Source organism: Microcaecilia unicolor, chromosome 6 (assembly GCF_901765095.1).
Source record: "Microcaecilia unicolor chromosome 6, aMicUni1.1, whole genome shotgun sequence".
Taxonomy (NCBI): Eukaryota; Metazoa; Chordata; class Amphibia; order Gymnophiona; family Siphonopidae; genus Microcaecilia; species Microcaecilia unicolor.
The window spans coordinates 326,172,991-326,194,317 of record NC_044036.1 but is presented as its reverse complement, the minus strand read 5'-3'; the positions used below and the strand labels follow the sequence as shown (position 1 = coordinate 326,194,317).

The following is a 21,327-nucleotide window of genomic DNA, read 5'->3' as shown; positions in this document are numbered from 1 at the left end:
GGCTGGCGGGGGTTGGGGTCCCCCGCCAGCAAAAGTAAGAACGGCAGCGGGGGAGGGTTGATGGCGGTAGGGGGGTCCAGGGCAAAATCTGCGGGGGCCCAGGCCCCTGAGGCCCCACGCAGATACGCCCCTGGTATATACTGGTATTTATATGTACCTGGGGCAATTAAGCCACTTTGAGCCTGCACACCTGTGGGAAATAAACGTGCTAAAAATAAATAAATAAATAATTAAGTGACTTGCTCAGAGTCACAAGGAGTTGCAGTGGGAATCAAACCCTATTCCCCAGATTCTTAGGCTACTGCACTAACTATTAGGCTACTCCTCCATTGTTAATTTTAACAACCAACTTTCATTCATTCATTTATATACTGCTTAGACCTAAGTGGTTTATAGTTTCATTTCACAGGTACTGGGACTGTCCCTAGTGGGCTTACAATCTAAATGGTATATTGTACTACTGTTGTAGCTGGGGCAATGGAGGGTTAAGAGACTTTGCCCAGAGTCACAAGGAACTGCAGAGAGAATTGAACCCCAGGATCTCAACGGATTGTCAGGCAGCAGCGGGAATCGAATCCAGTTCCCAAGGTCCGCAACTTGCTGCACTAGCCATTAGGCCACTCCTCTATCTCTCCATCATTCTATAATCTTGCGGTCACATTTTTGTGCTTACCTCCTAATTCTATAAAAGTTGCCAAAAATTGCATGCCCAATTTGCACACGCAATGTAATTGAATAATGAGCCAATTAGTACCAATTTGGGTTTAACAAGTAATTCTTGGCAATCATTAGATTTCGTTGGCACCTATGTGCCAAACCTTTACACACGGCCCCAAAAAAGGAGCGTGGAAATGGGAGGGTCATGGGCATTTTGGGGCAGATCGGGGGTGTGGCTTTGCACGTAATTGGGGCTGCACCCAAGTTTAAGCAAGGCTCATAGAATAGCACCTTTTTTGGCGCCAATGTTTTTAGGCACCTTATATAGAATCTAGCCATTATGCACCAATGCTCAAAACTCCAGCACTGTTCCGAACAGCGCCGTAAAAATACCACCAGAACAGCGCCGAACAACTCCTTAATGCTCAAATGATGCAAATATAGGCAGTCTCATTGCGTTAAGCATTAGTTCGCCAGGAGGACTGTGCTTGGCACATGTGCAGAAGAATTCCGTGGTAAGCTCTGCTCCTGAATGCATGTGCCTGGCAAATCCCGAACATCAAGCACACATTGGAGACTCCTTTCTATGTAGGTTATAGAATGGTGCCAGTTACGCATGTAACCTCTCAAATTAGAAAAGTGTGATGCTAAACATATAGAAACAGAGGCACTATAATTGGATGCCGTCGACCAAGAAATTGGACAATTGAAAGTTAAGTGGTTTACAATACACTCTACTACTACTTAACATTTCTAGAGCACTACTAGGGTTACGCAGCGCTGTACAATTTAACAAAGAAGGACGTTTCCCTGCTCAGGTGAGCTTACAATCTAAAGGACAAAATGTCAAGTTGGTGTAGTCTAGATTTCTGAGTATAGGTGTGGTGGTTAGGTGCCAAAGGCGACATTGAAGAGGTGGGCTTTGAGCAGTGATTTGAAGATGGCAGGGAGGGGGCTTGGCGTATGTGCTCAGGGAGTTTTTGTTCCACGCTTGAGGTGAGGCGAGGCAGAAAGGGCGGAGCCTGGTGTTGGCGGTGGTGGAGAAGGGTACTGAAAGGAGGGATTTGTCTAGAGAGCGGAGGTTACGGATAGGAACGTAAGGAGAGATGAGTATAGAGAGGTAAGGAGGGGCTGCAGATCGAGTGCATTTGTAGGTTAGTAGGAGAAGCTTGAACTGTATGCGGTACCTGATCGGAAGCCAGTGAAGTGACTTGAGGAGAGGGGTGATATGAGTATATCGGTCCAGGCGGAAGATAAGACGGAAGATAAGCCTAAACAGCTGGATATATTGTACCTGCCAATCAGAGTCATATGTCTTATGAAGGATTGTGCATTGCTAAAATACAAGCACATAAGAATCTTCAATTAATAACGATAGAAATATTTGAAATAGAAAACTACATAAGACAAGGAAGGTTTTTCTGGCCGATGATGGAGAGGATCAATAAGATCCGTTTAGCTCATCTCTCTATATAAAAGGCAACATCAACGTTCTATGAAGCCTCCAGCCGGAAGTGTGAAGGGGGCGAGATATCCGGTTTCCCTATGAGTGTCTGCCCCGCCCTCGCTCTCTCTGTAACACAAACAGTGAAGGAAAACACAGCAAAGCACGAAATCAAATCGCTGGCTCTGTAACAGTGAAGGACTCAGAGGGGGGAGGGGAGAGAGGCCAGAGGGCAGGGACACACACACTCCCACATGCACACAGAAGAAAACACTGCTAGCCCCCGTTTCATTTGCATCAGAAACGGGGCTTTTTTACTAGTTTGAATATAATACGTCAAAGAGCTCTTTGAGGCCTTTTCCTTCCAGAAAGTAAGGATTATATGATTTTGGTAGATACACATCAAGTAGTGGGACATATCATAATTGTAGTTATCTAGCGATTAGAGTTTCCCACACCCATCAAATACGTTTAGTTGACCTTTCAAATTAGGCTATAATTGGCAGTAACTACCAATAATCAATTATAATTGGAGTTAATTAGTGCTAATTGGCATTAATTTTCAGTTATGCATGTAATTGCGCTTAGTCATAATTCTATAACCTTGACATGGACATCCTTTAGGAAGTAACTGCTGTGTGGGGAAGGGGTGGACATGGGAGGGGCATGGATGTGTCATGGGTGTGGACAGCACTTATGTCCTAAGGTTCTAGAATACTGATGTTTACGCAACTGCAACAGTCGCAGACATGGTATAAGGGGCTGTGCCTGTATTTTGGCAATACCAATTTATGCTCATATTTTATAATGATAATTACACATGTAATTACCAATACAGAATTAACGCTTAGTGCGCAGCATCCAGCGCCTAACTTTAGGTGATCTGGACTGAATTACCCCCTAAGTGTTTCTAATAGGAAAGTCTACATCCTAATTTCTTGCTTTGCCACTAACTCTGCAGACTTCACTTACCTAAGGAACCAAATGGTGGAACTCCTTACCACCCCAAAAGAAGAAATATATTTTTATTTTATTGTTACATTTGTACCCCGCGCTTTCCCACTCATGGCAGGCTCAATGCGGCTTACATATTGTATACAGTTACTTATTTGTACCTGGGGCAATGGAGGGTTAAGTGACTTGCCCAGAGTCACAATATACAGGAACTAGCCGTTGAGCCCATTAAAACAGGCTAGTATGGGGTTTTGGCAAGGCCCCCTCCCCTCGCCGCTGCCCCCCCCCCGGAGTCGCCGCCACCACCCCTGCACCCGGCCCTCTCTTCGGTATTGAACTTACATTGGCGAAACGCAGGCAGCACACAGATCAGCTGAGCTCCCATCGGCCTTCCTTCTCTGCCTGTGTCCCGCCCTCATGTGACATAACGTCGGCGAGGGCGGGACACAGGCAGGGAAGAAAGGGCGACGGGAGCTCAGCTGTTTTGCGTGCTGTGTTTCGCTGATGTAAGTTCAATACCGAAGAGAGAGCTAGGGCCGGGTGGAGGGGGGGTGGCTGTGGCGACATCGGGGGGGGGGGGGGGGGGAGCGGTAGCGACGTCGGCGGCTTTGCGCAGTTTCCCTCTCTGTCCCGCCCCCCATCATCACGTATTGACGCGGGGGCGGGACAGAGAGGGAAGACTCTACTGCGCATTTGCGAGTGAGTACGGTCACTCGCCATTTATATGTTTGATATACTAGACTCCGCAAAATCCTCAAATCGTTCCTATTCAAAGAAACCCTCACAAAGAACAACCATATCTCAAACAACTAATTATTGCCTGAAATGGTTATTACTCTATTTACCATTAACTTTCTCTTTGCTTCATGTACCATTTCTCATTCATAATAGATTTTCTAAAATGTTAAACATCCATAGCTATTCCAGTAGGTTTATAATACTGTATCGTAATATTGGATTCTTACAACAAATTACTTTCTTATGCATCCTATACTGTTTATTGTAAGCCACATTGAAATCAAACGTGTTTGGGATAATGTGGGATATAAATGTCACAAAATCAATCAATCAATCTCCAAAAGTGATCAGATTCAATATTGTAATTATTGGCCAGTGGAGCAAATACAAGAAATACTGCAAGATTATATGGTGTGGTGCACAGTCAAGGTTCAAGAGGCAAAGACAAAGGCGTATGTAAATTAACCCAGTTTGGATTGAATTCACCATATCCACATTTTTATTTGAATTAGGTGCATGGTATGCAGCGTTATCTGGTCCGAAGTTCCTTTACCCCAGCAGTCTGAACACAAATGACCCCTTTTGCTGCTCATACATTTGAAATGAATGTGGAGGATGGGCACAGGGCAAAAATGTTAATTCATAAGGGCTTTTTTTTCTGATTTTTGGATTCATTTCAGAATTTGTTTTTAACATGCACTAATTGGCTTAACACTTATCAATTCACAAGTTAATGCATGTTAAATCTATTCAGCAGGCACTAAACGTTTGTAAGGCTTGCTAACAAACTGAATGGATGCTAATGAATGCACATCTCTAATGGGCACAATGAGGTTACAATCTGCGCCTAAGGGTGAAGGAGTGGTCACTGCTTAAAGGCTCCTTTGGCTCAAGAAACGAAACTATAATCCAATGCCGTGTTTCTCTAGACAAGCGTCAACAAAACTGATTAGATTTCACAGATAATCACTACGCTGAGGATGGTCTCTTCATTAGGTAGGAAAATAAGGATCAGCAACCATTACTCACTTGTCTCCGGGCAGAAAAAGTTCTCCGAGTGCCCTTTCTTTCTCATTAATTCTACACACGTCCGAGGCTTCGGAGCTCTGCGCCCTCTCAATGGCGCTGTCCATGTCCGACTCTTGATGGATCTCTTGCTGAGCCAGGGTCATGTTGTCCTCATCCGGGAAAAGCTCAGGCTCACTATAGCCACTTTCACTGTCTGTGACCTCACTAGCCTGCAAAAGAAAGATATTTCCAACCTAAACACAAAGTACTGAAGACAGAGAGATCACAGACTGTTCCATACTGCTTGGCAAGTCCTACAAGCTGTATAAGTAAGTGAAATTGATGCGATTAAATAATTTACCCCAGCCTACTCTTAATCATGACATTTTGCTATCTTTTACATACAGTCAAATGTCATCCTGAAGAGAATAATTTTTCTACTTAAGCATAAAGCAAAATGAATTCACAAAATGTCTCTACAGAGACATTTAAGGATCTAACTGACAAAGAAAAAAGGTTTTCAGAAGCAGAGTACCATGGTTGACTGTGCTTAGGTTATTTGTGTTAAAAGAGCAAGATCGCCCCTTGCTGCCTATAATTAGGATTCTTGCAAGGGACAGCATGGTTTGTGTTGAGCAGGTCTCATTTAAAAAAAAAAAATTCTAGGTCAGAAGAGCAGACATGCATTAAACATCTATTTGTATATGCCCCAGTCTTAAAGCAGAGCTTCTTCCTCTAACATCAGCAAAATTCGCCCTTTCCTCTCTGAACACACCACCCGAACTCTCGTCCACGCTCTCATTACCTCTCGCCTGGACTACTGCAACCTACTCCTCACTGGCCTCCCACTTAACCACCTATCCCCCCTTCAGTCCGTTCAGAACTCTGCTGCACGTCTTATATTCCGCCAGAACCGATATACTCATATCACCCCTCTCCTTAGATCACTTCACTGGCTTCCGATCAGATACCGCATTCAATTCAAGCTTCTCCTTCTTACCTACAAATGCACTCAGTCTGCTGCCCCTCACTATCTTTCTACCCTCATCTCCCCTTACGTTCCCGCCCGTAACCTCCGTTCACAGGATAAATCCCTCCTCTCAGTACCCTTCTCCACCACCGCCAACTCCAGGCTTCGCTCATTCTGCCTCACCCTATGCTTGGAACAACCTTCCTGAGCCCTTACGCCAAGCCCCCTCCCTGCCCGTCTTCAAGTCTTTGCTTAAAGCCCACCTCTTCAATGCTGCGTTCGGCACCTAACCCTTACCGTTCAGTGAATCCAGACTGCCCCAATTTGACTGCCCCTATCGGACCGACCGTTCACTTGTCTATTAGATTGTAAGCTCTTTCAGCAGGGACTGTCTCTCTTTGTTAAATTGTACAGCGCTGCGTAACCCTGGTAGCGCTCTAGAAATGTTAAGTAGTAGTAGTAGTAGCTTTTAGTCTAACTCTATAACACGTAACAAGCAACTTTCATGTTTAAAATGTTATCTTCTAACTCTGGGATGAACTCTGGACATTGGTGTCTGGGTTGAAAAGCATTTAGTCTGCCCAATTTGGTTCCTTTTGTAGTGCCAGAGACCACAATTGGTTTTTGTTTTTCCCTTCACTTATCATGGCAGCCATAACGTCCCCCATCTATTCCAATTCCTCCCTTCATTCCCCCCCCCCCCTTAGAGTTCCTAGTCTCTTCATAACATCAAACCTAATGATAAATGGAACATGGCTGCAGACATATGACGTACAGACACATGACAACAGGTGCTCAAGCCAGTACCACTGTTTCCCCCCTCATCTGCTACTTCCAGCCTGCCCTGCTTCCTGACGGGCTGACAGTCCCGACTGGTGAATGGTGAGCTGAGTGCAAAAAAGAATAGAGCATTTGAGATAAATACGTTTTCCCTGTGATCTGGGTCGGGGACCGAGATGAGCCGGTTTGGAGCGTGAGACGTGTTCGTTTACTACTAACTCAAGCAATTTTAGCACGGGTCCCATTTTATGTAATGAGACCCAGTTACTAATAACTGGGATTAACAGTAAAATAACACATCTTAACTGTAGCCTAAGTTTATAACATCTCTCTCCCACCCCCCCCCCCTTAAAAACTTTATTTTTTGTTATGTTCTCAATTAAACTTTCTAGAACATTCCTTAGTTTTTTTTTTTTTCTTTCATAATTACATTTGTCTGGGAATAAATTTCTCTCTGGAATGATCTTGTACATCATTATCCTGCTCTTACCTGTCATTTTTACCAGTCAGATAAACATGACTAGGAAACAGAAACTATAGTCCATCTACACTGTAATGATATATGTCCTTATTCCCTATGGATCTTTACAGTACAGAAAAATAATATGGTCAGTTTTGGCAAGGAAGTGTGAATACAATTGTGCAGTCTATAGGGATGAACAAAATACACTTAAAACTGAGTAAATGACAGCTCAAAATGAATCCATGCATCTGAATACTGTCATATTAACCCTTCTGTGGATAATGCTTACAAAGCGAACCTTCCTCTACATCTCTAGGTTTGTGAAGTGGTAGTAAAGTGCTAATTCAGCGGTCCTTCTTATACAAATGTTGAATCAAAGAACACTGAATAATGAATGTTAATGGACTGCACGTTCCAGATCTAAAGATGGCAGCCCTCTAGGCTCTTTTAGGAGAGGCAATAGTGAGAGAAAGCATGAGCTCTTTTAACTTTCACGTGATAATTTACTAGCGCACAGGAATTCTTTTGTCCCAGAAGAAAGACAAATTGATATAGTGATACTTTATATGTATACCCCAGTTTGATTTGTCCATGCCATTCTCAGGGCACAGACCGTAGAAGTCTGCCCAGCACTGTTCCTGTACTAAAAGTTCTGAAGATTCTGGAATCCTAAAGTTACAAGATTCCGGAATCCCAATTAGTAGCAACATTCCATGTAGAACCCCAAAGAGTAACGTGGAGGGGCATAATCGAAAGGGACGCCCAAGTTTTCCTGGGGACGTCCTCGCAGGACGGCTCCAGCAAGGGGTGGGGAAACCCATATTAGCAAAACAAGATGGGCGTCCATCTTTCGTTTCGATAATACGGTGGAAAGAAAAGGTAAAAGATACATGAACAGCATCCCTGTAGCAGAGTCAGTATATGGAGGGCAATTCTACAACTGTCAACGTCAATACAGGACAAAAGCCTTCGCAGTCAGAAAGACACACACAGTGAAGAAACACTAAGATGATGTTTCAAAAGTCTAAAGCTGTATTCATAAACATCCCAGACCCAACATGAGTCATGTTTCAGCCTCTCTCTTTCCGGCTCTGAGCAGCATGCCGGGACTTCTCGTGCAAGTCCCAGAATGCTGTTCAGAGCCAGAAATAAACAGTGGGGAGTGGTGGCAGGCCATCTATTTGGCTGGTGGGGCTCAGCATCCCTGCCAGCAAAGGTATGCCTAGCGCGCCTGCCCCAGGAAGGGGGGAGGGAGAAAGAGGAATGCATTACCCCCCCAGTCCACCTCTGCCCCCCCCCCAAATTGTAGAGCTGGCTATGCCTGAAGAGCCCGTTGTTAAAAGTTTACCAGCACACCACTGCCCGCAATCAAAGATACGCTCATTGTTACAGAAGAGCGCTCAGGCACAATATTGGCATGAAAGGGCAAAGGTTACATTTGTTAGTATTGTAAACATTTACGTGTGGAATTGGTCCATAAATGTTAGTGCTACTTTATAGAATTAATCCCTAAGGGATCCTTTTACTAAGCCATAGTAAAAAGTGTCCTGCGGTAGTATGGGAAGGTCGTTATGCCCATATCAGCCCTCTTCTGAAGTCACTTCACTGGCTCCCTATCCGTTTCCGTATACAGTTCAAGCTCCTCTTATTGACCTATAAGTGCATTCACTCTGCTGCCCCTCACTACCTCTCCACCCTCATCTCTCCCTACACTCCTTCCCAGGAACTCCGTTCACTAGGCAAATCTCTCCTAATTGCACCCTTCTCCTCCATCGCTAACTCCGGACTCCGTTTCTTTTATCTCGCCGCACCTTATGCCTGGAATAGACTTCCTGAGCCATTACGTCAAGCTCCATCCCTGGCCACCTTCAAATCCGGGCTAAAGGCCTACCTGTTTGATGCTGCTTTAAATTCCTAACTTGTCACCTGCTCGTAACCTTTATCTTGTCTTCCTCTCTTCAATAGTCCCTTTTCCCTATGTGTCCTATCTGTCTGTCCTGCCCTTATCCCTTATTTGTCCTGTCTGTCTGTCCTGATTTAGATTGTAAGCTCTTTTGAGCAGGGACTGTCTTTTCTTCATGTTCAATTGTGAACATAGTTAACACAGTAACATAGTAGATGACAGCAGAAAAAGACCTGCATGGTCCATCCAGTCTGCCCAACAAGATAAACTCATATGTGCTATTTTTTGTGTATACCTTACCTTGATTTGTACCTGTCCTTTTCAGGGCATAGACCGTATAAGTCTGCCCAGCACTATCCCCGCCTCCCAAACACCAGCCCCGCCTCCCACCACCGGCTCTGGCACAGACCGTATAAGTCTGCCCAGCACTATCCTTGCCTCCCAACCACCAGTCCCTGCTGCGTACGACTGGTAGCGCTGTAGAAATGATTTATACTAGTAGTAGTAGTTTTTGGTGTGCGCCGGACCTTTTTTTTTTTTTTTTTAACCATAGCTAGGAAAAAAGGCTCTTTTTAATAAGGGCAGGAGTGTGATAGCCGTGTTAGTCCACTCTTAAGGTTATCAATAGAAATCAAACAAAATAAAACATGGAAAAGAAAATAAGATGATACCTTTTTTATTGGACATAACTTAATACATTTCTTGATTAGCTTTCGAAGGTTGCCGATCTGAGGAAGAAGGGCAACCTTCGAAAGCTAATCAAGAAATGTATTAAGTTATGTCCAATAAAAAAGGTATCATCTTATTTTCTTTTCCATGTTTTATGTTGTTTGATTTCTATAGATTCTAAATGGAATGTTGCTATTCTACTAGCAACATTCCATGTAGAAGTTGGCCCTTTTAGATCACCAATGTGGCCGCGCAGGCTTCTGCTTCTGTGAGTCTGACGTCCTGCACGTACGTGCAGGACGTCAGACTCACAGAAACAGAAGCCTGCGCAGCCTTCTACATGGAATGTTGCTAGTGGAATAGCCAATACACCAAACCAAAGACAAAGAACTGATGATATACACCCTATATACCTATAGGAATTCATTTACTTATTTTATGTTACTTCTGGGGTTTCCACCAGGCCTTGATAAAAAACTATTACCAAGGTTGTATTTTTGTTGATACAGTGACGTCATGATAACGAGACAGCATCGTGCAGCCTTTAAAAAGCGCCTATGAAGAACAATCGAGTGCATCTGGAAGAATTATTGATGTCCGGAAGTACAGACTGTTGTGAAGGGAAGATGGGCGAGTGTTAACCCGAGTCCCTGACGAAAATGTTGAAACCCGCGGTGTCGGGCGTTCATTTAGGGAAAGCCAAAGAAGGACTCCAACAGTATTTGACACGGAGAGGAACTTAAGATAAGTCCTTTTAAACAGTTTTTGATTTTGATTTAGAGCACTTGTAGCAGCGAGCACATGTAGCTTTGAGCACTTTTTGCAGCGTGTGTTTGCAAAAGCACTATAAAATAGTTACCTAAGGGATTGTCCGATGAGGAGACGCTATGCCACTAGGCTAAAAATAATCATTATTGAATGTGCCGGAAGTGGTGTCTTCTGAGGATTCCCAAACATATTCTAGAGTATATTCATGCTTTTGAATCTTCAGATGTTTGGGCTTATGTTATTTTACAAGTATAGAAAATTAATACAAAATATAGAAGAATTCCTATAGGTATATAGGGTGTATATCATCAGTTCTTTGTCTTTGGTTTGGTGTATTGACAAGTTGAATTTACCAAAGATTCCTATATTTAGGAGATTTTGAGTGGTTTCGCTAGTGGAATAGCAACATTCCATGTAGAATCTCCAATGGTATCTATTTTACTGTCATAGTAATGCTTGAATGTTTCCACTTATATGCACTGTCAGCTAGCACATTTGCTTATTTCCGATCTGAGGAAGAAGGGCAACCTTCGAAAGCTAATCAAGAAATATATTAAGTTATGTCCAATAAAAAAGGTATCATCTTATTTTCTTTTCCATGTTTTATTTTGTTTGATTTCTATTGATAACCTAATAGGGGCAGTAAATGGCCATGCTAAAATTAAAAGTAGCATGCGGCTATTTACTGCCTGAGCCCTTACCACCACCCATTGACCTAGTGGTAAAAGGTCACGCACCGTACTTGCTGTACTCATGCAGCGTGCGCCAATGTGGCCACGCAGCCGATTACTGCTGGGAACGCCCCCTGTGGTAGAAAATAGAATAATGTGAAATACTTAAGGGTGGGTTGGTGACCGTTTTTTTTTTTTTTATATCCAAATGTTCATGTTCCCAGTAGTTGATGTTCTGTAGTTCGAACTTATAGTAGCGAAAACGGTTGCCGATAGACAGCTTGTAAATTGCTCTGAGTCAATAAAGATATATATATTTTTTTATAATAGAAAAATATTTTTTAATCACGGGAAACAGCGCGCGTGCCAACTTCAAAATTGCCACCAGGTGGGCGCACTAACCAGGAGGCAGTGTCGATTTGGCGTGCGCTACATACGCAGTAGCCTTAAGTGACTGATCTGTACAATATATGGAGAAAGAAAAGCTTTTCAACTATCAAATAATGTAAGAAAATGTGGCAGACAGATATACAAGTTACCCCAACTGCATTGCGCACCACTGGTCGTCTTGTTTAAAAATTCCAAGCACACCTATATATAAATCGACAGTATATCCTACATCTTATGATCTCCAAATGAGTCGGCTTTGCAGATACCATGACACGGATGAACTTCACTCCTAAGCCAGGGCGTGTGGAGTACGATCTCAGGCTCTCAATTTACCGCTAGCATTTCCATGAGTCTAGAAGGAAGCTCTCTTCGACACTACGCAAGTATTAAGGAAGGAAGTGACAGTAAATCTGAGACATTAAGGGACCCTTTTACTAATCTGCATTAAGCACTAATATGCGCTTAATGTGGGGAAAGAAAGGTTTACTGCAAAACACATTACAGCATTTTGCGATGAGGAGTCTTCTCTCGAACACTTCATAATTTGTCAGGTAGGAATTGTCACATCTCTCATGATGCTCTACTTTTTATTTTTGATCACCGGAAGCCATAAGAAACCAGGCTAAACGTGACCGTTTTATTTGGTTTGGGGTGGGGGGGGGGAGGGAGGGAGGTTAAAAATAGCTAAATTGGTGAGTTTCACTATGTTTCTTATCTTCTATGTTAATAATAACAGTAAATATTTTCATTGTGTACTCTGAGTGTAATATATTATACTTAATGTTTACTCACATAGTAACATAGTAAATGACGGCAGATAAAGACCTGTACGGTCCATCCAGTCTGCCCAACAAAATAAACTCATTACTTTATATGTATACCCCAGTTTGATTTGTCCTTGCCTTTCTCAGGGCACAGACCGTAGAAGTCTGCCCAGCACTGTTCCTGTACTAAAAGGTCTGAAGATTCTAGAATCCTAAAGTTACAAGATTCCGGAATCCCAATTAGTAACAACATTCCATGCAGAACCCCAAAGAGTAACGTGGAGGGGCATAATCGAAAGGGACGCCTAAGTTTTCCTGGGGACGTCCTCGCAGGATGGCTCCAGCAAGGGGTGGGGAAACCCGTATTATCGAAACAAGATGGGCGTCCATCTTTCATTTCGATAATACGGTCGGGGACGCCCAAATCAGCAAATTTAGGTCAACCTTAGAGATGGTCGTCCCCAGCACAGACGGTCGTCCTCAGGACTTGGTCGTTTCTGATTTTCAGCGATAATGGAAAGCAAGGACGCCCATCTCAGAAATGACCAAATCCAAGCCATTTGGTCGTGGGAGGAGCCAGAATTCGTAGTGCACTGGTCCCCCTGACATGCCAGGACACCAACCGGGCACCCTAGGGGGCACTGCAGTGGACTTCACAAATTGCTCCCAGGTACATAGCTCCCTTACCTTCAGCCAGATGCACTAACTGAACGGTAAAAGCCCTTCCCTTACCAATTTGGAAAGGAATGGGCATGCATGAAGGACATCGCATGCAAATGAGCTACTCGCTGTTAGCTCATTTGCACACGATTTCCTTCCTAAGGAGGGGAAGCCAGTGCAGAGCTGCCAAGCATCGTGGCTGCTCTGCGCATGCCAAAGACAGCTTCATACATGCAGACAATCTGCATGTATAATAGTCGTCTACAACCTTAAATAAATTAATGTCTACAACCTTAGAAAAACACAAGTCCAGGTAAAAACGTCCAAGTGCGCGTCAGGGACGTCTTTCTTTTTTTTTTTTAAGAGTATGGGTGAAGGACGTCCTTCTCTATGCCTCTGTCCCTGAGACGGCAGTTGAGGATGTCCAAAATGTGGATGTTTTTGTGAGAAGGATGTCCATGCCTTTGCTATGCCTCTGTCATCCCCTTTATTTATTTGGATTTTGGATCCAAAGTAGCAGCAGTGGGATTTGAACCGGCCACCTCTGGATTGCAAGACCAGTGCTCTAACCACTAGACCACTCCACTCCCTTGAAATTTGGCCATCCCTGTGGGGAGGGGGGGGGGCAGTTCAGGACGTCCAAAATGTTTGAAAGAAGGACATGCATGCCTTCGCTATGCCTCTGCTGACACACACATACCTCCCCCCCCCCCCCCCAAGGGACCTGCATATGACATTTCAGGCTGGCAAAAAAAGTTTTTAAAGTTGTTTTTTTCAGGGTGGGAGGGGGTTAGTGACCACTGGGGGAGTCAGGGGAGGTCATCCCCGATTCCCTCCGGTGGTCATCTGGTCAGTTCGGGCACCTTTTTGAGGCTTGGTCGTAAGAAAAAGATGGACCAAGTAAAGTCACCCAAGTGCTCCTCAGGGACGCCCTTCTTTTTTCCATTATCGCTCAAGGATGCCCATCTGTTAGGCACGCCCCAGTCCCGCCTTCGATACACCTCCGACACGCCCCTGGGAACTTTGGTCGTCCCCGCAACGGGAAGCAGTTGGGGACACCCAAAATCAGCTTTCGATTATGCCGATTTGGGCGACCCTGAGAGAAGGACGCCCATCTCCCGATTTGTGTCGAAAGATGGGCGCCCTTCTCTTTTGAAAATAAGCCTGATAGTAACATAGTAAATGACGGCAGAAAAAGACCTGAATGGGCCACCCAGTCTGCCGATAAGTTAAACTCATTTACATGGTATGTGATACATTATATGTATACCCGAGTTTGATTTGTCCTTGCCTTTCTCAGGGCACAGACCGTAGAAGTCTGCCCAGCACTGTTCTTGTACTAAGTTCTGGAGCTAACGTCGAAGCCCCTTAAAATTTACACTCCAGCCCATCCCTATCTATTCAGTCACGATCAGGGCATAGACTGTAGAAGTCTGCCCAGCTCCCGTTTTGTTTCCCAATTACCGGTGTTGCCACCCAATCTCCACTAAGATTCCGCGGAACCATTCCTTCTAAACAGGATTCCTTTGCGTTTATCCCACGCACGTTTGAATTCCAATAAAATTGGAATTGTTCCAATAAAATTGTTTAAAAGTAAAGCATTTTGTGGTAATCTCCCTGTTAGTGTGCTAATCGTACATTAAAAAAAAAAAAAAAGGTTTGTGGGAGTGGGCGTGTGCTAGGCGGGGAATGGGCATGGAAGGTTAACCAGCTAGTGTGTTTGTATTAGCGCGTGCCAAGTGGTTAATGCAGAATTAACACAGGAGCAATAAATAGAAGGTGGTAAGTGCTCCCACGTTTACATAAGTATATAATTGTTGCCATACTGGGACAGACCAAAGGTCCATGAAGCTCAGCATCCTGTTTCCGACAGTGGCCAAACCAGGTTACAAGTGCCTGGCAAGATCCCAAAACAGTACAATACATTTTATGCTGCTTATCCTAACATAGTAGATGACAGCAGAAAAAGACCTGCACGGTCCATCCAGTCTGCCCAACAAGATAAACTCATATGTGCTACTTTTTGTGTATACCTTACCTTGATTTGTACCTGTCCTTTTCAGGGCACAGAACGTATAAGTCTGCCCAGCACTAGCCCCGCCTCCCAACCACCAGCCCCGCCTCCCACCACCGGCTCTGGCACAGACCGTATAAGTCTGCCCAGCACTATCCCCGCCTCCCAACCACCAGTCCCGCCTCCCACCACCGGCTCTGGCACAGACCGTATAAGTCTGCCCAGCACCATCCCCGCCTACCGCCACCGGCTCTGCCACCCAATCTCGGCTAAGCTCCTTAGGATCCATTCCTTCTGAACAGGATTCCTTTATGTTTATCCCATGCATGTTTGAATTCCATTACCGTTTTCATTTCCACCACCTCCCGCGGGAAGGCATTCCAAGCATCCACCACTCTCTCCGTGAAAAAATACTTCCTGACATTTTTCTTGAGTCTGCCCCCCTTCAATCTCATTTCATGTCCTCTCGTTCTACCGCCTTCGCATCTCCTGAAAAGGTTCGTTTGCGGATTAATACCTTTCAAATATTTGAACGTCTGTATCATATCACCCCTGTTTCTCCTTTCCTCCATGGTATACATGTCCAGGTCAGCAAGTCTCTCCTCATACGTCTTGTAACGCAAATCCCATACCATTCTCGTAGCTTTTCTTTGCACCGCTTCAATTCTTTTTACATTCTTAGCAAGATACGGCCTCCAAAACTGAACACAATACTCCAGGTGGGGCCTCACCAATGATTTTCTCCAAGTCTATTTTAATAATGGTCTATGGATTTTATCTTTAGGAAGCCATCCAAACCTTTTTTTATTAATTATTTCTTTATTGAATTTTTCATTTTTACAAGATAGACTTATAAATGGAAATACAGTAGTAAAATTGTCATAGGTTAACATTACCATGAAAAAATTCAACATAATCTCAAACTAATAAGTATTTCAATATACCTAACAGATATTAACTATGAAACATAGAGGGGCATAATTGAACAAAAACGCCTATCTCCATGGGCGTTTATCTCCAAGAACGGGTCCGTGAAGGGGCGGACTGAACCGTATTTTGGGAAAAAATAGACGCCCATGTTTTATTCAACAATGTGTGAGCTGGGCGTTTTTGTTTTTCAGCGATAATGGAAAATGAAAGCGCCCAGCTCAAAAATGAATAAATCCAAGGCATTTGTTCGTGGGAGGGGCCAGGATTCGTAGTGCACTGGTCCCCCTCACATGCCAGGACATCAACCGGGCACCCTAGGGGGCACTTTTACAAAACCAAACAAAAAGGTAAAAGAGCTCCCAGGTGCATAGCACCCTTCCCTTGTGTGTTGAGCCCCCCAAATCCCCCTCAAAACCCACTGCCCACAAGTCTACACCATTACTATAGCCCTAAGGGGTGAAGGGGGGCACCTACATGTGGGTACAGTGGGTTTGGGGGGGGTTGGACGACTAATAAGCATTAAGCAGCACAATTGTAACAGGTAGGGGGGATGGGCCTGGGTCCACCTGCCTGAAGTCCACTGCACCCCCTAACAACTTCTCCAGTGACCTGCATACTGCTGTCAGGGAGCTGGGTATGACATTTGAGGGTGAAAATAAAAAGTTGAGAAACTTCATTTTTTGTGCTGGGAGGGGGTTAGTGACCACTGGGGGAGACAGGGGAGGTCATCCCCGATTCCCTCCAGTGGTCATCTGGTCATTTAGGGCACTTTTTGGGGCCTTATTCGTGAAAAAACAGGGTCCAGGAAAAGTGTCATAAATTCTAGCTAAAAACGCATACTTTTTTCCCATTATCGGTGAAATGCGCCCATCTCTGTTCGGCAGATAACCACGCCCCAGTTCCGCCTTCGCCACACCTCTGACACGCCCCCATCAACTTTGTCCGCATCCGCGACGGATTGCAGTTGAAAACGTCCAAAAATCGGCTTTCGATTATACCGCTTTATTCGTTTTTGTGAGATAAACGTCCATCTCCCGATTTAGGTCGGAACTTGGGCGTTTTTCTCATTCGATTATAAGCAGGACTGTCTACTTTCTTAGACCACAACAATGAGAAGGAGGGAGAGGAGATAAAGCAATTAAGGAGATAAAACAAGATAGACAAAAAGTAAATAGCCTGGCTCATATTCCCCCGTCAATTTTCCATTTTCTTAATGTCTTCTACACATTTACTTGGATAGCTTTTTAGCATCTATAAACTTTTTTAGCTGGTCTGGTTCAAAAAATATATATTTATTCCCTAAATACTTGATACAGCATTTGCAAGGATAAGCCAGCAAAAAGGTAGCGCCCATAGTTTTAACCTCTTCTCTGTAAGCTAGAAACGCTCTCCTACGATCCTGAGTAGTTTTTATCACGTCTGGAAAAATCCAGATTTTTTGACCATGAAAAAGTTTAGTAGCATTCTTGAAGTAAAGTCTTAATAATGCATTTAAGTCTTGGTCGAAAACAAAAGATATCAATAGAGTCCTTCGACAAGTTATCTCTGAAATAGATTCTTCCAGAAATGCTGATAAGTCTTTCAAATTTATTTCTGGACCTTGATTATTATCACATGGATTCGCTTTGGTGATTTTATCAGGCAAATAATAAACTTTGTTAATAAGTGGTATTGCTGATTGAGGGTAAGCCAAAACTTCCATTAAGTATTTTTTAAGGAAATCCACTGGAGTAACTCCAATTTGAAAAGGAAAATTCAGTAACCTCAAATTTAGTCTTCTATTATAGTTCTCTAAATGTTCCAATTTTAAAGAAGTTTTCATTTTGTCTTTTATCAAAGCATCCGTGACAGATTTTAACAATGTTATTTCAGTTTTTTTGAGCAAATTGTTCAGTCTTAACAGTTTCTAAGGTTAATGTTAAAGAATCAAGCTTATTTACCAGCAATGCTGTATCTCGAGAAGTTTTTGTGACCGTAGTTGTTAGTTGTTGAATTGCTGCCCAAATAGAATGTAGAGTCACCGCTTGGGGAGCTTGAAGCTCTATGTTCGAACCATCTGCGTCCTGGGGAAGAGTTCTACCATCTGAGGCCCTTTGGTTACCAACTTCCGGTCCCATCGAGTCCTCATCGCTCATCCGAAGGGCTGCAGGGCAAAGCGGCGGATTAAGCTCTGGCGGGGATAATGATGTCTCCGACCCTAGTGGAAACGCCGCTCCTTCGGCGGACCCAACAGCGGGTTTCCTCATGCCAGTATCCACAGGGGTGCTCGTGGCAAACTGTAGGAGCGTTCGCTGGCCCGGAGGGAGTGATTGGGCTGACGGTAAGACACCCTTCACTGCACCTTTTCGCTTTGTATGCGGCATATTGAAAGAAGGTAATAATTGAACAGAGCTCAGCGTTAGCCTCCACAGAGCCTCAAGCTCGAGCTGCCATCTTGAAGTTACAGGCCAAACCTTTTTTTAAACCCCGCTAAGCTGTTTTTACTACATTCTCGGGCAACGAATTCCAGAGATTAATTACACATTGAGTGAAGAAATATTTTCTCCAGTTCTTTTTAAGTTTACTACTTTGTAGCTTCATTGCGTGCCCCCCTAGTCCTGGTATTTTTGGAAAGAGTAAACAAACGATTCACGTCTCCACTCATTATTTTATAGACCTCTATCATATCTCCCCTCAGCTGTCTTTTCTCCAAGCTGAAGAGCCCTAGCCGCTTTAGTCTTTCCTCATAGGGAAATCATCCCATCCCCATTATCATTTTGTCGCCCTTCTCTGTACCTTTTCTAATTCCACTATATCCTTTTTGAGATGTGGTGACCAGAATTGAACACAATATTCGAGGTGCAGTCGTACCATGCAGCGATACAAAAGGGTTTTCCATTCTTTTCCTAATAATACCTAACATTCTATTTAGGTAGTGCACACTAATGTGAATATTAGCACATGACCTGAAAAACAACAATTTAAAAAAAAATGCCTGAAACGCTGTTCTGTTAGACATGGGCATAGTGTGCAAGAAAGTTCCTGTTAAAATGTGCCAAGTCTATTTTCTAATGCAAATTAGTAGAAGGGCCCCTATGATTGTACCCAACATTCTGTAAATCCATCTGGAGATAAGAATGGAAACATTGTAACATTAATGGCTACATTCTATATTCAAATTACCTCTATACCCTGCCTAATCCTATATAATAAAATGCACCTCCAACATTCTGAAGCTGACTGCATGGCTGAGGCATTCCTGCTCTCTGTATCCATCTCCTGAATTGACATCACGTACTTCCGGGTTCGCCACAAGCAGAAGTGACCAACCACATGAGGTTTCTCAGCTTCAGAATGTTGGAGGTGCATTTTATTAAATAGGATTGGTCAGTTCCTTGAAGCACAGCCAGAGCTCAGCGTCCTGCACAGTAACACTCAGACACCAGAGAGAGAAGGGGGGGGGGCCTGAAACTAGAAAGAGGGAGGGAGGGGGGGGCCTGACACCAGAGAGGGGGAGGTATCTCTGTCACACACACTCTCTCTCTCACAGTCAATGTCTTTCTCTCTCTCATACACTCTATGTCTCACACTGTATCACGTTCACTCTCTATCTCACAGAGAGTCTGTGTCTCACACGCACTCTCTCTCGCACACTGTATCTGTGTGAAACACACTCTCTCACACAGTGTCTCACATACGCACTTGCACACACTCTCATTCTCATACACACTCTCTCACACACTCGCACCCAGATTCACTCTCTCTCTCTCTCACACACACACACTCGCACATTCACTCTCTCTCACACACACAGTCACTCTCACATACACTCTCTCAAACATACACACTCCGAGAAAAACCTTGCTAGCGCCCGTTTCATTTGTGTCAGAAACAGGCCTTTTCTACTAGTCAAGCCATAATGATTGCCCTAAGTGACTACAAACAATAACTACAGTCAAAGCAAAGGGGGGGGGGGGGGGGGAAGGACTCCACAGCCAGAAAAACTCCAAGCACCAAGAGTGCATACTTTTACCCACTGGGAGGGTGGGCAGTTTTCAAATAGCTCATTTACCCAGGTAAAAGGTGCCCTTAGTAAGTAGATATACACAAAAGTACAATGTTTACAGTACTGATCTGGGAGGAATGTGCTGAGGTGGTCATAATTCTTGAATTTAACTATCAAAATGTGGAGGGGGAGGGACGGAGGGTAAGCCTGAAGGTTTGCCCTAGGGTGCCTCTCACACTGGTTTTGATGCAATGGGTGTGGAAATCAGGAGAGGCTCAGTCTACCTGTTTGACACGCAGCTTTGTGGTGATCCAGAAATTTCAAATCTAACACCAAAAGGTGTCCAAATAACTCACATACCCTGACAGTAACTCTCCCCTAGTTCAGATTTTAAAAATATGTGTGCAACAAATCTAGAATCCAGCAGCCAGTGCTGGGAAGGCATCAAGCTTTACAGCAGCCCACTACGGAAAACTTGGTCGTTTGAAACACAGGAGACAATTTCTGGTGTGCATAATGGAGAAGGAAGTACCTAAAACATGTTTAGCTCGCTTGTATGTTCATGAACCAGTTCTTGGTGTGAAAAAGACAGAAGATAAGTCTTTAATTGATTTAAATGCATTAAAGGTTATAAACTTGTTCCTCAGAAAAACCATTGTTCAGATATCTGCAAGTTCCTTTCAGTCTAAAGGCAAAATCAACAAAACAGAGATTCTGCAATAACAGCTTGATAAGGAACAGACTGAGTATTACCAGCCAAATTTTGCTAGAAGCCCTGATTTACAGGAGTACTTCACATGCTAAAATAAAAGGTGACATGAACTTGGATTCTCAGAAAGAATATATAAGCCTGTGAGTTCTGATATTCAGTGCGACAGATGTAGTTAGATAGATGCAGCGTGTTTACATCTGACTTGTCACCTTCATGTGAGGTGGGGTGGGGGACTCGTCTGTTCATTTGAAATCAGTGCTAGGGGGTCTGGTGCCATGAGCCCTCATAACTAACCTGGGGTCTTCCCTCTGTTTTAAAGGGACCTTCCTCCCTCTGTTCCTAGTCTGGTCACTGTAACAATGGTCCAAATTCCAGGACCAATGCACCGGTGCTCCCTTCCAGGATCCTGGGTTTTGGATGCTAAGTACAGTCAAGAGGTACTGTCCTTTTTGATGGCTCCAACTTTCTCCTCCCCCTACACCCACCACCACCACCACATTCCTGACCTTTTTGCATGAAGTGCACAGTACTTGCCACTGAGCCACCCCAATGATGGAGCATTTAGGGCAGAAAAAGCATATTTTCTGCAAAAAGGGCAATTGTATAACCGGGTGGTATAACCTAAGGAGTTGATATTCAGCTGCTGGCACTAAACCTGTAAATTCAATGCTGAGCCACTTCTGGGCTCCGGCATTGAACTTCCGGGTATGCGGAGCTGGCTAATGCATAGCTGGTTAAGTCCAATATTGAGCACCTAATCGGCTATGGGTTACTACATAAGGGGAAAGGGGATGGGATTTGATATACTTTCTGTGGTTACAATCAAAGTGGTTTACATATTATATAC

General features: G+C 43.9%; 1 protein-coding gene across 1 annotated transcript in view; it reads right to left on the bottom strand.

The window, feature by feature from the left end:
* RAB11FIP4 (RAB11 family interacting protein 4) overlaps positions 1-21,327 on the bottom strand; it is a 68,315-nt gene that overhangs the window by 36,911 nt on the left and 10,077 nt on the right. The window contains exon 2 of the mRNA XM_030208380.1: positions 4,823-5,031. Coding sequence (XP_030064240.1) covers positions 4,823-5,031 — 209 coding nt within the window. The remainder of the gene's footprint in view (positions 1-4,822; positions 5,032-21,327) is intronic.